Source organism: Limulus polyphemus, unplaced genomic scaffold, assembly GCF_000517525.1.
Source record: "Limulus polyphemus unplaced genomic scaffold, Limulus_polyphemus-2.1.2 Scaffold3206, whole genome shotgun sequence".
NCBI classification, from domain to species: Eukaryota; Metazoa; Arthropoda; class Merostomata; order Xiphosura; family Limulidae; genus Limulus; species Limulus polyphemus.
In genome coordinates this window covers 53,862-69,503 of record NW_013668816.1, presented here as the reverse complement: position 1 = coordinate 69,503, position 15,642 = coordinate 53,862, and the positions used below count along the sequence as shown (strand labels likewise).

Sequence of the window (15,642 nt, the reverse complement as noted above, 5' to 3'; positions counted from 1 at the left end):
CAAATGTCTAATGTTTATAATTAACATGTTATAAAGCCCTTTCACTGGGATTATAAAAATAAAAACTATGAGTAGACTCCACTTTGAGATAGTAAATAACAAAAGCAAATGTCTAATGTTTATAATTAACATGTTATAAAACCCTATCACTTGGATTATAGCTTAAAATCTAATATAAACAACTCTACAAGTAGAAATAGTTTACAAACATTACTACAAAAAGCAGCAACTTATATGTACTACTATCTAATAAAGTACTACCAATCACACAGAACTATATAACTGATAAAAACAGCTCTATCAGAAGACCTAAAGATAATCAAGTGTGAATCTATATTTAAAAGGAAATATCAAACCTGTTAAAAGATGCTTCATATTAGTCTAATCAAGTGTGTGTACAGAAGTATATATTATCCTTACCATATCTTATCATCATACAGAACAATGATTTTTATTGGGTGGAACTAATTAACAGTAAAAAGATTACTTTTTAATTTAAGAAATTAATACTAATTACTTTACATTATTCTTATAACTCTGAAAACTCCTATAATTAAATTCTTATTTACAATATGGAAACGTTTTATTTGGGTATAGTTTTTACACCTTTCACACTTGTAATGGGATAAGTGATGTGCTCTTTAAATGAGATGAGTCTACTCTTGTTTTTTTAACCTCAAGATGCTATAAAATATATATATATAGTTAAGAAAGTAACCTGGATATACAGCTACCTTTCTGATACCAGCCACCCTATGAATATAACCAGTGAACTACTAGAGCTGATAAAAACCAACCAGCCTGTAAGTACAACTTATAACTGATATACAATATTTTGACACAGAAACAAACTCACAAGAAGACATGCTCTGTTCATTAAATTACAAATATTCACAGGTAGTTAGTTACCTGACTGACACCAACAGCTTTTTCAGTACAGATTGTATCCGGGACTGCCATGCCAACCTCCATTCCTCCAAATGAACGACCACTACGAATAAAAAAAAAATCTTGGCTTGTTTCTATTGAAAAGAAGAAATATTTTAAAGAAAAAAAATAGTTATTACAATAAAATACATTTTCTTAAAGTCATGAAAGTATCTTAAAATGAGTATCATATTTGATACTGACTTGTATATACTTTAGATTAGTGTGATTTACACATGAAACAATTTTTTTTAAACTTCTTGCTTCAGACCTAAACCTCTTAGAGTTGAATGTCTTAAGGTTGCTTCCAGTCAACAGCATTCTGGATAACACTGTGTGTTCAAAATATGTTTACTCTACTCTAGATAAAATAGATTTGAGAAAATTAGGTTAAAAAAACACAACAAAACAGTATGCTATTTAAAATTAATGATAGTGGTCTTTAGGCTAGTAAACGAAAATGAATTAAGAAAGAGATAACAAATATCCATGAGTAGAGTACAAGGTGACAATCTCAGGGGTTTCCACCAACAGGCACTGACCACTCATATGGACAGTGGCTGCCTCGCACAAAGTAGAAGAGAGTTCCTTTATTGATGTTACTAGTGGTCTTCTGCCTGTATACTGTCCACTTGATTCCCCATATTTTGCTTTTCCTAGCTATACCATAAGGTATGTTGTTTTCCAGGAGTTTTAGAAGTGAAGAGGAGATCAATTTCCAGCCAGTAGAGTTGTGCTAGATTTGGTAGTAAAGAGGCTTCTCCTGTGACCTTGTCAGCTTCCGTTTAGTTTTACCCTTGCATGGTGGAGCACCAACATCCACCTAGTTTTACCATGTAGTTGTTTTGCTCTCTTCCATTCATCCTAGTACCAACCATTTTGAGTTTTGTATGATACTGCTTGTGAGTCAGTTATATGTATTATATAAGTGGCACTGTCTATTTGCAGTTCACTGGTTTCAGCAATTCAGAGGAGAGCTTATATCTGGTTTCGAGCTTCATCCTTATGTTGCTTGTGAGAAGCTTGTATGCTCCATCAGCCTTAATTACCAGCTTCCATGGTTCATGATGCATATTTTGGTAGTAAATGCAGCTATGAGTCATCTTAAACATGCTACACTGATACTTATTCTGGGCATTGTGGGCAGATAGACTGCTTTAGACATCTTCCAGATTTAAAGCTACTGTCAAGTTGTTTTGATTCAAAGACTTCCCAAGAAACAGCTGCAAATTCATCAGCATTAATCCAGGTTTCTCTTCCATTGTGATAACCATCCAGTGATGATTGGTAGTAGTGGTTCAATCCAACAGACAAATCCTCTAACTACAGTCTTGTCTAAGATCATGTCAATGATGATTTGATGGAATTTAAGACAAGAGTGATTCTTCATGGTTTTGGTAAGGAGTTGATAAAGGTGTAAGTTCATATTTCGTGAATGTTACCTGTTGCCCAGCTATGTTGGTACTCCAATACTACCTTCAACAGGTTGGCTTTTGTAAGTTTCTTAAAGGTGTAGATTTGTACAAGGTCAAGAGCTGGAGTTTTTTTTAACTTGTCCAAGCTAAAGATCGTTTCCATATCCAAATGGAGTTATTGTTAAGGTAAAGATTGCTGCAGATTGAGCCTCTCTTGCATATCATCATGGTCACATTGGTTAAGGTATCTGAGCATGAAGGCTTTGCCTTGTTCTTTATCAGTACAGACTGGGGTACTGTTATCATCATAAAAAAAACATAAAACAAACAATCTCTTGAGCACTTTATTCTGACACTTTCACAAGCTTATGGCTGGCATAGGAACTATCCTCCTGTCCATTACAGGAATAAGATGTCTAGATATGCAAGATGAAAAAAAAAACATTGGATACATGTACTGTAAGTTTCCTCCTGTCATAATAAAGAAGTCTAGATATGCAAGCTAAAAAAAAACTGGAATCTTGTCTACATGTACTACAAGTTTTCTCCTGTCCATTACAGTCATAAGAAAGATGTCTAGATATGAGTTTTATACATGTACTACAAGTTTTCTCCTGTCCATTAGTCATAAGAAAGATGTCTAGATAAGAGTTTTATACATGTACTACAAGTTTCTTCCTGTCCATTACAGTCATAAGAAAGATGTCTAGATAAGAGTTTTATACATGTACTACAAGTTTCTTCCTGTCCATTACAGTCATAAGAAAGATGTCTAGATAAGAGTTTTATACATGTACTACAAGTTTCTTCCTGTCCATTACAGTCATAAGAAAGATGTCTAGATATGAGTTTTATACATGTACTACAAGTTTTCTCCTGTCCATTACAGCCATAAGAAAGATGTCTAGATATGTAATTCAAAAACACCAAAAGACTTCCTACATGCACTGCTACTTTCTCTGTGTCCATTGCAGTCATCAGGAAAATATGTAGATACGAAAGTTACCTCATGGTATGAGTTGTACGAGTCTTCTAGAGTTACCTTATGGTGCCTTAAACTTAAAACACAGACTTTAAATATTACCGTTTCAAAAATTAGGTAACAAGTCCACGAATTTAGCTCACTGACTTGTACGTGCTTGTTGTGTGTGTGAAATTAACAACTCACGCACATCAGTGATCTCTAGTTTACTTCATGAATCTAAAAAATTTACATTAAGTATCCATGCTTTACAAGAACTATCAAATTTGTCTTACAGAGCTATAATGTTTTCATGAGATGTTCACACACACGAGCATTTCAATTATCCTGGCAAACTCCTCTCTAACCTAGTGATGAAAAAACTGAGAAAAACATACTAAATTCTATAACACAAAACAAGAAGTTTAATTTTCGGAACTTATGAGTAAACCAGAACAAAAATGCCTGCACATTAACTAAAGGTTTCCTTGCATTAGAAGAGTACTGTTGAATTCAACATAACTAATGACAATCTACTGTCCAAACATACAAAATCAAGTTGTTGTTTTTCCAGTTATTAGGATTTGTAACAGGTTTGCCAATCTTTACCACCTCGTAATGATTTTTTGTCAAATAAGAAGTATCTTTGAGCAGTAGTTCAGGTAATAAAGAACCGTATCCTCCATCAAGCACCATGGCAATGGATCACTGTTAATTAAAGCAGATGAAGGATACATAAACTAAACAATTTGATTAAATAAGTTAATCTTTGGATGACAATTTGCAACAATGAAAAATACACAAACAAATTACAACTCATTTTGTTCTTGCTCCAAAGAACCTTTAAATACCAGAATATGGCTCTACCATTCATTGCTTAGTTATATTTAACTTCAATTAGTAAAGCAATTGATTAGAGATAAAGCACCAAGTCCACAGCCAGTGAATGGCTGTGCAATGTCATTACCTAACTTTAATAGGCCGAATTACCAAAAAAGTGATCCTAAAAAGAGCTGTTATTTTTGCAATTATCTACATACACTCCCATACTTTCACTCAACATCCTACCTAACTTCTTAAACATTTCATAATGGCACACAGTTTTCAAGAAACACTTGTTTGTTTACAAGTTATTTCTCTATGAAATATTAAAGTTTCTGTTACCAAAGAACCAATTAGTACCACACAGTTCACCTTTAACATTTTGTTTTTATACCGTTTTAACTGTTATATTCAAAATTATTTTTTAAGTTAAACTTTACCTAGAATTTTAAAATATTCTAGATCTTTAAGTGGATTTATGCCAACTACAATAAAATTATTCAATCCCTTAAACAACTAGTTGTCATTACAGAACTATAGTTGTAGCGTTTGCCGACCCTTTTTCAATAGCCATTTCATATTTACATTTTATCCAGCAGTACTACTACTTTTTAACACCTTCATTTCAAAAGAGTGCACCTCAAAAAGCATAGACGTTAAAAAAATTACTAAGATTATGAACTTATTTATGATTCACTACCAGTATGAATAAAATTTTTCTAACTCTACTATTCCTTTATTTGTACATAAAGACAGATGTTAAATGTACCTTCATGTAAAACTGTAAGTTATTATTATCATCAACATCTCTCTCAATTAATAAGACTTAACATTTTTTTCTATAATAAAAAAACAAGTGATCTCAAAGTTACAGTAGTAGTGCAGAAAGTCAATAGAGATGACTAATAGTCCACATCTGACGCAATTTTTTATAATGTTAAAATTATATAATGTTCACTTACGTCAGCAAGTGAGTAGCATCCTTTGCCACTTTAAACAGCTTTCTTGAGACGTATCCCATGAAGGAAAGCAAAGTCTGTCTTACATTACTGACTACCTCCATCTGGTCACCATCATGACCCCATGTTTCAATGTAGACTATTGATATCTCTGTGTTGATTGAACTGAAGTACTAGAAACAACATGCTGTAAATTAATAACCACATAAAGTAACATTATTCATTAAGTTAAAGCAGCAGATGATCTTTCCTGGCAGTTACTATTGTGTTTAGATGATGAAAAGCCATGCTGATCCTGACAAATATACATGACTGGATGCAGGATTTCACCATAAGTTTCTTTTTCATATTTCAAAGAAAATACTTTATTCCTATTTTACCCTGACTTTCTTCTAGGTAATTATGTCATACATACAAGACAACATGTTAGTTCAATTGGGATAAACTAGATAGAAAAATAGATATTAAAAAAAAAGACACAAAAAAGTATAATAAATCATGCTTTATACATAAAACAAACATTACAAAAATATCATTCGCTTTCTGAAAAAAAATTCCACATTGCATTCTTAACTGATATGCAGAGATGAAAACTTTTTAAAGTTTAAAAGCTTTCTATTTATGACGTCACTTCTAATCTTTCACAGCATAACCATAAAATACCCCAAACTGTACCAACAATACCTCCACAACAATTCAATAAACATGTCTCAACACCATTTACTACCTTACTTAGACTGCAATCTCTTTCAAGATCAATATCCACTATAAGATGGTAAATAAGGCAAAAAATAGATGGTAAACTAGCTAATGGAAAATCCCATCATCAACAGGTGTCACACTGTACAAGAGCTTTTGTTGTTGTTTGTATTAAAGCACAAAGTTACACAATGAACTATCTGATTTGTGCCTACCACACATATTGAACACTGGTTTCTAGCACTGTAAGCCTTCAAGCTTACCACTGGGCCTACAGGGGGGTGAACAAAGAGCTAAACCCAAAGTTGAACCCTTGTGGTCTTCAATTAAAATATGCCATAATTAAAATAAAGCATTATGAACTATAAGAAATCAAATATCTGTTTCATACTTACCATGTCTACACAGTTGATGATCTGGACTGCATCATTAATTACACTTGTTACACTTGTGTTCCTGCTGTCAAACTGAAAAGAAAAAAAAATCTATATGACAAAACATACAGTAATAGGATACAAATGATTCTAACTGTAGAAATGTATTACAGATTGAACAAGCAACATTTTACAGTTCACAAACTAATACAGAAATCAACTGAAATTTTATCCTGTTTTTGACATTTCAAATCAACAGGCTTAAAGCAGTATGTTAGAAGTTAGATTAGAATAAAACAATATAACCTTCATCGAAAAGATATGTGAGGTTATATAATGGTGTAGTAATGATTTATTTCATAATATGTTTCCTGTTTCTTTCTGATGCAGTAATAGATAATAAAAGTTTCTCTATTTAAATTAAAAGTATAAAATATCTCACCTTCCAGGTAATCGAACTTGGAAAAAAAAAGAAGATACAAATAGCATGGGAAATATAAAAAAAAGGACATTTTGATACCACTGCACTACCTAAAAAAAAAAAGAAAAATATCTTTCCTTGAAATAGGTGCAATAGGTTATATGGATGTATGAACACAAGCAGTAATAAGATATGTAGCAAAGAAAACTCAACTGTACGAACCAGTAAGCTTCAATAGTGTTAGGTACATGAACAATATGTAAGGATTAGAAGCGGGTGGGATTCTGAAGGAAAATATATATCCCAGAGGACCTCACACAATAAAGCATGAGATATAGCACTGTCCCTGACAAAAAACCTCAGGAACAATCATAGGAAAACAAACAAAAAAAGAAAATACTTCTTCAGTCAAAGTATTCAATGGACTATTTAACAAACAATTCCAGGAAAGACAAACAGAAAGGTGAAATAAAACAAGATCTTTAGAAATTACAAAAACAAACTAATTAAGGATGCCACAAAAGATATCACTAATCCCAGATAACTAGTATTACTTATTTCAGGATAAAGAAAAAGTAGAAATCCTCATATCTCAAAAATAAAACTTTGTTGAAAAAATTGAAATGAGGTGAGTTTGTACTGAGGAAAATACATGACAGAAAAGAGATGTACAAGTTAACCCTGCCGACATGGATCACAGGCTATGTCATCGCATTTGTTGACTCGTATTCAAAATTTTATTGAACTACTATTTTATTGAAGTAATTATTATGGATGTTACTTTTACTTTAAAAAACTTCTGGTGATAACTTGAAACTAAGGAATCTTACGTAGACTTCACCCCAACATGAGCTCAGAGATTAACAGAGGTAATTTTCAAACAGTGTTTAATAATTTCTAAAATGAATAGAAAAATAACTTTTAGAATTAAGATATGGTAAATAACATCAGTTTATATTAGCTTTAAAGATATATACAAGATATTTTATAAGGCTTTTGACTGTATAACTGTTAATAAGTGTGTGTGAAACCTAGCATTCAGGTCATTGTAACATGGGCACTAAATAACAACACAGTATGCAACTATGCCATATTGTGGTTCTTATTTTGTTATAAGATTTAGACATAAAAAAATTTATACGAATTGTTCAATGGGTAATATGCCTTTTATCTGAAGTGTTTGTATATTGGATGAGTGCAAAAGCAGAAATAGCCAGTATAATGCCATCATACAAAAAAAAAAAGACTATCAGAAGTGCTTAGTGGTAGCCTCACTTTAACATTTGGGTAACCACTAGTAAACTAATTCTTTTTGAAATTACAAAGTATGTTTAAGTTACCAATTACAGAACCTAAAATATGACTTGTGTTTAATCCTCAAATACTACAGTATATAAACAAAATTTTTAAACAAATGAAAGAAAAATGCTTATTAATTAAAATAACTCCTTACAAGAGAGAATATAGCAAAAACAATAGAAATTCTAAGACCTTATAAGTGAAAGCAAAGAATGTGTCAACCATACTAAACCTATCACATGCAGGGCTAATGAGGCCTTTCACCCAGTATTAGCTCATTAGGTCAGCTGGGATACAACAGACACACTTGTGGTTGAGACGCTATTTGTGTTATCAAATTACACGAACACCAAATGTTATGGGGTAAGGTAGGTTAAGCTGATGAAGCATAATTATTATCAGTTTTATACGAATGATTTATTATTATTATAACACTTTTATATCAATAACACGTTTCTTATCTTGTTTAATATGACATTTTCATCTTCTAAGTTTAACCAAGCATCTTTATTGTAAGAACACTAGTTTCTAAGGTGTCATGATGCTGTTATCATTAAGGGTTATCTAGGTATTGTAAGAAGATGTATCTCCTATGGTGTTGTGATATCAACTTCCCTCCACTCCCCGGTACCATCCAGGTATGCCAAATCTTTTCTTTTTCTTTAATTTTCAACCAAGATAATGTAACTTTTTAACTACATTGACTACACCAGTTACTCATTCACTAAAATACATGAGCTCAAACTTACCATAGCTTGGTCAAGGACGAGAGCTAATTCCACATATTTGTTAACCAGTCGTACATCTCTCTGTACAGAAAAAAAATCAGCAAATCATAACAAAACAAACATCTTCATACCTTATCACAAGATACATCTATACAATTTATAAATACACCCTCTAATATAACACACTGTCTTCCACATTAAACAGGTCATCAACAGTACAGTTTTCATAAAGATAAATATCTAATCCAATCAATCATGTATAAAACTAAAAGATTATCCGTCTTCATTTACCCAGTAATCACAAAACCTTCTGTTGTAACTACCCAATCATCTGTCTCTCATCCCACATTCACCCTACCATTTATAACCATTTACTGTAATTACCACATCATCCATATATTATCCACCCAATCAATCATTTATACAACTATTCATTAAACCACCTGTTTTTCACCAACCCATTCATATTACTTTTTTATACAAATACCCATTAACAGATATATAGCTATCAAGCCACCCATATCTTGTTTACCTATTTACATACTATGAATTTAAATACTTTCAAAACCATTTATTGAGCCCATTGAACCACCTACTCATTGACCTATCTATACAACTTCATTCAAACTCACTAAACTGACCACTTTCATCCTGTATCTATTAAATAATTTACTCATTAAGTCTGTTTAGTCTAAAAATGAATAAAACTATAAGGATTTAAGTGACCATAACCATTACTTTATCTTTTGGCAAAAATGAACATCTACTACAATAGAAATTACAGATAATGTAAAAACAATTGTTTTTAATATATTTTTTCAACCACAAAAAACAAGTAAATGTAGTGAAAGATTAGGGTTATCTCTATTTTTTACAATTGTGTTAAAAATTTGTCATTATCTTATAACAAGATGTTTTGCTTCAATTCAATAGCTAACTTTCAATGAATATTCCAATATTATCACAGTTCATGGTAATGACAGATCAAATATTAACAGTTTGTGTTATATGTTCAAGTTAAGTTGAACTAGGATCTTAGCAATAACATATAACTTTTGAAATAAAATTCCATACCTTGTACTTCATGAATGATATTCTAGAAGGTTTTCTATAGTATTTATAACTCCATTCATAATGATCAGAATTACCTTAAAAAAATTATACAAAACTAAGACATTTTGCCACTTTTTAACAAAACATATCAATTCACAAAAACCTTTTTCCACAATTAAGAACATGTAGCCAAAGGAAATTCATATAATAAAATATCCAATATTTTTTTGTAAAGCAGTATTTATAAACATTCTATTACCAGAAGTTGAGGGGGTTGAGAACATTATATTAATGGTTTTGAATACACATATTTGAAAGCCATGTGACAAACACAGGTGGTGTAAAGTCATGGTTGAACATCAGCATCTATCTTTGATGTTGTTTGGTGTAGCATAACGTAGTGTAATCCCATCAAAAATTAATTAGTATGTAACTGCCATTTCCAATGCAAAATATTCCTTCACTCATATCTGAATGATATGCTTAGATGAAGCATTTAGACTTTCTAAACTACAGATATCCTTTGTACTTAATGACATTGGAACACAAGAAATATGGAACAACTATCGGCACTAAAACTATACAGAAAAATATCTGCAACAAGTGATACCCAGGCGTGGTAAGCAAAGTGTGACACCATGTACCAGATGAGAATCCACAAACAAATAGGCCAAAGGAAAAAAACCATTATGTCTTCCAATGCAACAGTACACAACAACAAGAACAATCTCCATCTGGAAAAGTGACACAAATCACACGTACAATACTTACTTCCACAACATATTCAGGAAAGAAAGTCCAACTGAAGAAAATTGTATGAATGGTACCTAGCTGGGAAAAAATTATCACTCTCAGCAAAGCATATGTATACTTTGATAAGTGTAACAACTAGTAAACAATATATTGTGAAACTTTTCAAAGGGATTTACAATCATTACTGGGTATTGAACCAGAGGTAAGTTAGGGATCAGGTAAGAGAAAACAAAGGTCAAGGTGAATTACTACCAGACCAATGTTCTGAACCCTCTGCACTACAAAGAAATAACAACTTTGTATGAAAATGAAGTCAACAGGATATAAAGATAAGGCTTTCATTCATACCTCCTGATGAACCATTGCATATCTGAAGCAGCTGGAGAATAAAATGGATGTTCATGCTATTCCATATAAAGACACACCTGTCAAGTCACCACACACAGCATTTATAGATTTATTTGCAATAAGATTGCTGGAATACTACCATCCTGACAGATTAAGAGAATTATGGAAGGCATGAAGGGGGGGAGTGATGTGCTTCAAAAATGTCAGAAGTATTATTTTGGTGTATGGTCATCAGATAGAGCATGATCAATCCTGATGACATGGCAAGGCTCCAAAATCATTTTGATATAACATATTCAACCCTTTCTAAAGTGATATGTGTATGATGATAGTAAACTTCTGACTTTTTATTTATCATTAACATATACATGACAAGTAAACGTACAAGTAATACATACATATAACCAGAGGTCATGAAATGTCACTCATTTGTACAAACTTACAAAGAACACAGTCTTAAAAACACAGCCATACTTATACTATAATTTCAAGACCATGGGTTTACAATATGAATACAGGAAACAATCAAACAACGTACCACAACTATTCTTCCCTTTCTTTTCTGAAAAATACATGTGCTTGAATATAACATGTGGATGATTCATCTGTAATTGGAGAATTGATTTATTAAATCTGTCTTCCCACAAACTGACAATCATAATATTTACAGTACATCAAGTTATGTTTGTAATCATAGATTTATATTGCAACAACATGTTAACTTTCACAAAAAGCCATTTTAACTCTAGATTAGAACCATTTACTTTAAGCACTTCAGCAAACAGGAAAGTTTATCTATACGAGCATCATCTCAGTATTGCATTCTTACTTTCATTCTTAACATGGATGAATAATTTTTCAGTTAACCAAACCCACATTTCAGGTCAAACATACGAGTTTCTTTTACTAACCATAAACAATATTGGGATTACATACACAAGTCAAATAGAGAAGCATTTGTTTTTTTCTTTTGTTTCTCTATCAGCATTTACACAGGTTAATAGGAAAAAGTTCCAGGACTTTCCACAACCAAATTAAATTTACCAATTTAATAAAACTTGAATTTCACCAAAGTTAAGCTAATGATTTATTATACTTTATAAAATTGCAGTGACACCTGTACAAGACATACTAGTAGTAACAATAATGCCGGAGTTATCCAAAAATCTCAATCAAGTAAACACACAAAAGATGAAACAAGATATTAAATGTAATTCTAGATGAACATATATTACTGAATGAAAGCACTAACAACTTCTATGTCATTTACAGTCCTTTAAGCATACTTTAAATTTTCAAAGCTTTAGTTTAATAACGAGTGATAAATCCTTTGTGTCTTTCCTTAAAGACTCCTTTCATGTATAAATAAGACCAAGTAATGTTACTGAACACATTATTCCAACTTACCAACAGGAGAAGTCAACGTGTATCTGATTGACATCACCACATGTCACCAGGCAACAAAGCAAAGATTCACACTCATATTGTTACTAAGACAACTCTCACACTGCTAAAGTCATTAACAATGTCGTATATCTTGTGATTTTAAACATTTTCTCAGTTCACTGCTGTAATTCAACCTAACACAGAACTGGAAACCTAGGTCATAAAAAACCTTTATATTGCAACATTGTGTTCAACGTGAAAATTTTTTGTGTGATAACACACCCACATTTAAAGAATATTTAAAATGATATTTGTTCTAAACAATTTCATTTTTTGTCAAGGATATTGTCATGTGTATCAATCATCACATGTTATGATGATTAGAAATAAAATCATGAACCTACTTTTTCTACGAATTTTATTCATTTTAGATCTGAAAGAAAAAAAACAACAACAAAGAAACAAAATAATGTTAATAACATTCATCAGAATATTGTATCTAAAGTCCCAACTGTGCCTTAAAAGTAGTACCTTGTGCCCAAAATGTCACTCAAAATATCCAAACCTAGATAAACCACTGGATATTTAAATAATGGGTGACCTGATCAGGTATAAGCTGATGAAGAATTTAGGCCAGATGATTGTTTATTATAATTGAAGTGTTCATGATGCAGATTAAATTAGGAAAAATTCTAACACATCATTGTTCTTTATCCTATCAACAATTTTATGAGTTGAGTTTATTTCAAAATGAAAATATCATTCCACCCATAGTCATATGACACCTGTTAACTTGCAGACAGAAGTAATATTAAAAATACAAAAACAACCACTATAAAAATTTAAAAACACAATACTTAATGATAAAACAACAAACACTTACTGAGAAATCACCTCCATAAAATGGATGAATAACAAAAGTCTCATTTTGTATGTGAATGACGCCACTAAGAGAGAGATAATAATGAAAATTATTATTACATTCTCAAGTATTCTGCAAATATTACAATGAAACAGCTCTTCTCACGATCACTTATATTACAGAATATAACTTACAATACACAAATCACGAACTACAAAACAAGCCATTCACTGGACCCCTGCAAAGCAACCATTAACCCTTTCACTGCAGCTGGGACGTACATTTCCTAGTGCTCCCACCCATCCCCTCACACTGTGACTGGGACAAATGTTTCTCATTGTCATTAAAAATTGCTGTGCATGACAAATGGGAGTAAAATGAGTTGGAAAGTATTTACTGACATCCCACCTACTGTTAATATATGTTTCTCTCAACCTTTCAGTAACCAACAAGATACTTAAGTTGAATGTACGACAACTGTGTGCCTACTGTGCCAACATCGCTAGAGTATTGAGTAGTAACCCTAACTACTATGTAAATATGCTTGATGCACTTGACTCTGATAGCTTAAAAGATAGTGAAAGTGAGTCAAGTGGTGTTCAAATGCGTGATGATGAACAGGCAAGAGGATGCTAGCTCTCCATTTAGTGATGACAGTCAAGATGATGAACCTGAACTCAGCAGAGGAAGGCGTAAACAGCATCGACAATGGAAAACATTTGTCCCAATCGCAGTGTAAGGAGGTGGGAGTACCAGGAAATATATGTCCTAGCTGCAGTGAATGGGTTAATGAACCGATTAACCTTTACAATCTACATACACATGTATAAACAAAGAGTCCAAAACATTCTAATATTTTTTATAAGATAACAACTAAGGTACAAATTCAACTTAAATATTCAAAAACCATAAGTACAGCCAAAACATCCCATTTCTAGATGTACATTTTGTTAACAACCAATTTTACAGTGAATAAAAAAAGATGAAGTTATTCTATCTACTTTTCTTTCTTATCGATACTGTGACATCTCAATTAAAACAAACATCACATTTCACTTGAGAGAAGAGAGCTAGCTATAATATACATTTACAAACAAGTATAACTTTTCTATTACCGATTTTTATTTATAGCTGACAAATAATAATTAGCAAATGATAGGTATTAACAAATACATTTGCAAAAATATATTACAAGCCAACAAATTACTGGTACAGGTGTACATATTTCTGTGAAGAGAAAGATTGTGCTTTCTTAATAAATGCAAAATCCGAATACAGCAAGGCATGAACATGGAATATCATAATACTTAGTGTAGATGTGCTTCCAGCAATAACAAAGACTCATAAGTTAAAAAATAACAATAGAAAGTCAGTTATCTGAATTTGTATGCACACCTTTGTAGCAAGTAAGTCCATCCCAAATGGCAAACACAGTCTTATAATGTAACTAACGCATCTCTGGATGGAGTTATAAGAAAAATTACCCATTACCAGAAGCATAGTGCCCAGGCTATCATATTTGTGTCACACACACCCTTGTGAGTGCTGTGGCAAACCATTTCAGACATCTTGCTGCACATAACCACTTTACACTGGGGGCAGGAGCTCTGCTAATCCCTCCCTAGTTACAGCTCTGCCTATCACTTTACCAAGGTAGTGATTTTCTCTGGCCCTCAATCTTACAGAACACATTTCGGGCTAGTTTCAGAAACAGACTTTTATGTCAACCTCAACTATCAGATAACAGTGGATCACTTGAGAAATGTTCTGGTGAAGAAATAAAGAACACTTATTATTATTATTATTACTAAGATAAACACTAAGATTTCCAATTGTTAATATGATATTGCTGCAGACACTCATTCCCAAATTAAAAGATGTGATATGCCAAAAAGCCTTGCAGAGCAGTTCCATGATAACAGTTTTTTTGCTGTTATTTTCCTTTACGATAATAAATTTAATATTTTTTATCAAAGAGTTTGTCATTTAGCTACTTAAAAGATATATATGATAATGATTAGTTGATCCCCTACCTTATTTTGCCTAGTGCAGAAATAACAAATAGTTATATTCCTTATATACTGTCATCTACTTTTTAACATGTGCCTGTTTATATTTATTATACATTATTATTATTATGACTGTTCCACATCATGCCTAATCACAAAGTTTAATCATTTTTTAAAAGTTTTCTTGTCCGCATTCTGGAAAAACATATTTTGATAGGATAAGGTATGCAGACAAACCAAGCCCTGGGAAATTACCTGATTCCATTACACGTGCGAAAGGCAACTTTGGCTCCTGGATAGTCTTTAATAAACCCATGATAATAGCAATGTTCAATCTTCTGTAAAAGCATAAAATATCTCATTATTGTATCACATACTGCTTTTAATTACAGCAAACTTAATAGTTGGTTACTCTCTCTCTCTCTCTCTCTATATATATATATATATATAAATAGCTCACACACTACTGATTACATTAATTGTTAATAGACAATTAAATCAGCACTATAAAACAATAACGAATTAAATATCACATTACCGTTATCAGTCCAGGTGTCAACTTATTGTCATAACGGATAATGTCTGTGGTAATAGCACCCAAATGCATTGGGGATATCCCATCTATC

General features: G+C 32.0%; 1 protein-coding gene across 2 annotated transcripts in view; it reads right to left on the bottom strand.

The window, feature by feature from the left end:
* LOC106468887 (disintegrin and metalloproteinase domain-containing protein 9-like) overlaps nucleotides 1–15,642 on the bottom strand; it is a 69,189-nt gene that overhangs the window by 33,081 nt on the left and 20,466 nt on the right. For both annotated transcript variants that reach the window (XM_022397253.1, XM_022397254.1), the window contains 8 exons: nucleotides 15,272–15,354; nucleotides 13,029–13,092; nucleotides 11,298–11,364; nucleotides 9,680–9,753; nucleotides 8,627–8,686; nucleotides 6,179–6,250; nucleotides 5,088–5,257; nucleotides 910–991 (listed from right to left, as the gene is read on the bottom strand). In XM_022397253.1, coding sequence (XP_022252961.1) covers nucleotides 910–991; nucleotides 5,088–5,257; nucleotides 6,179–6,250; nucleotides 8,627–8,686; nucleotides 9,680–9,753; nucleotides 11,298–11,364; nucleotides 13,029–13,092; nucleotides 15,272–15,354 — 672 coding nt within the window. The remainder of the gene's footprint in view (nucleotides 1–909; nucleotides 992–5,087; nucleotides 5,258–6,178; nucleotides 6,251–8,626; nucleotides 8,687–9,679; nucleotides 9,754–11,297; nucleotides 11,365–13,028; nucleotides 13,093–15,271; nucleotides 15,355–15,642) is intronic.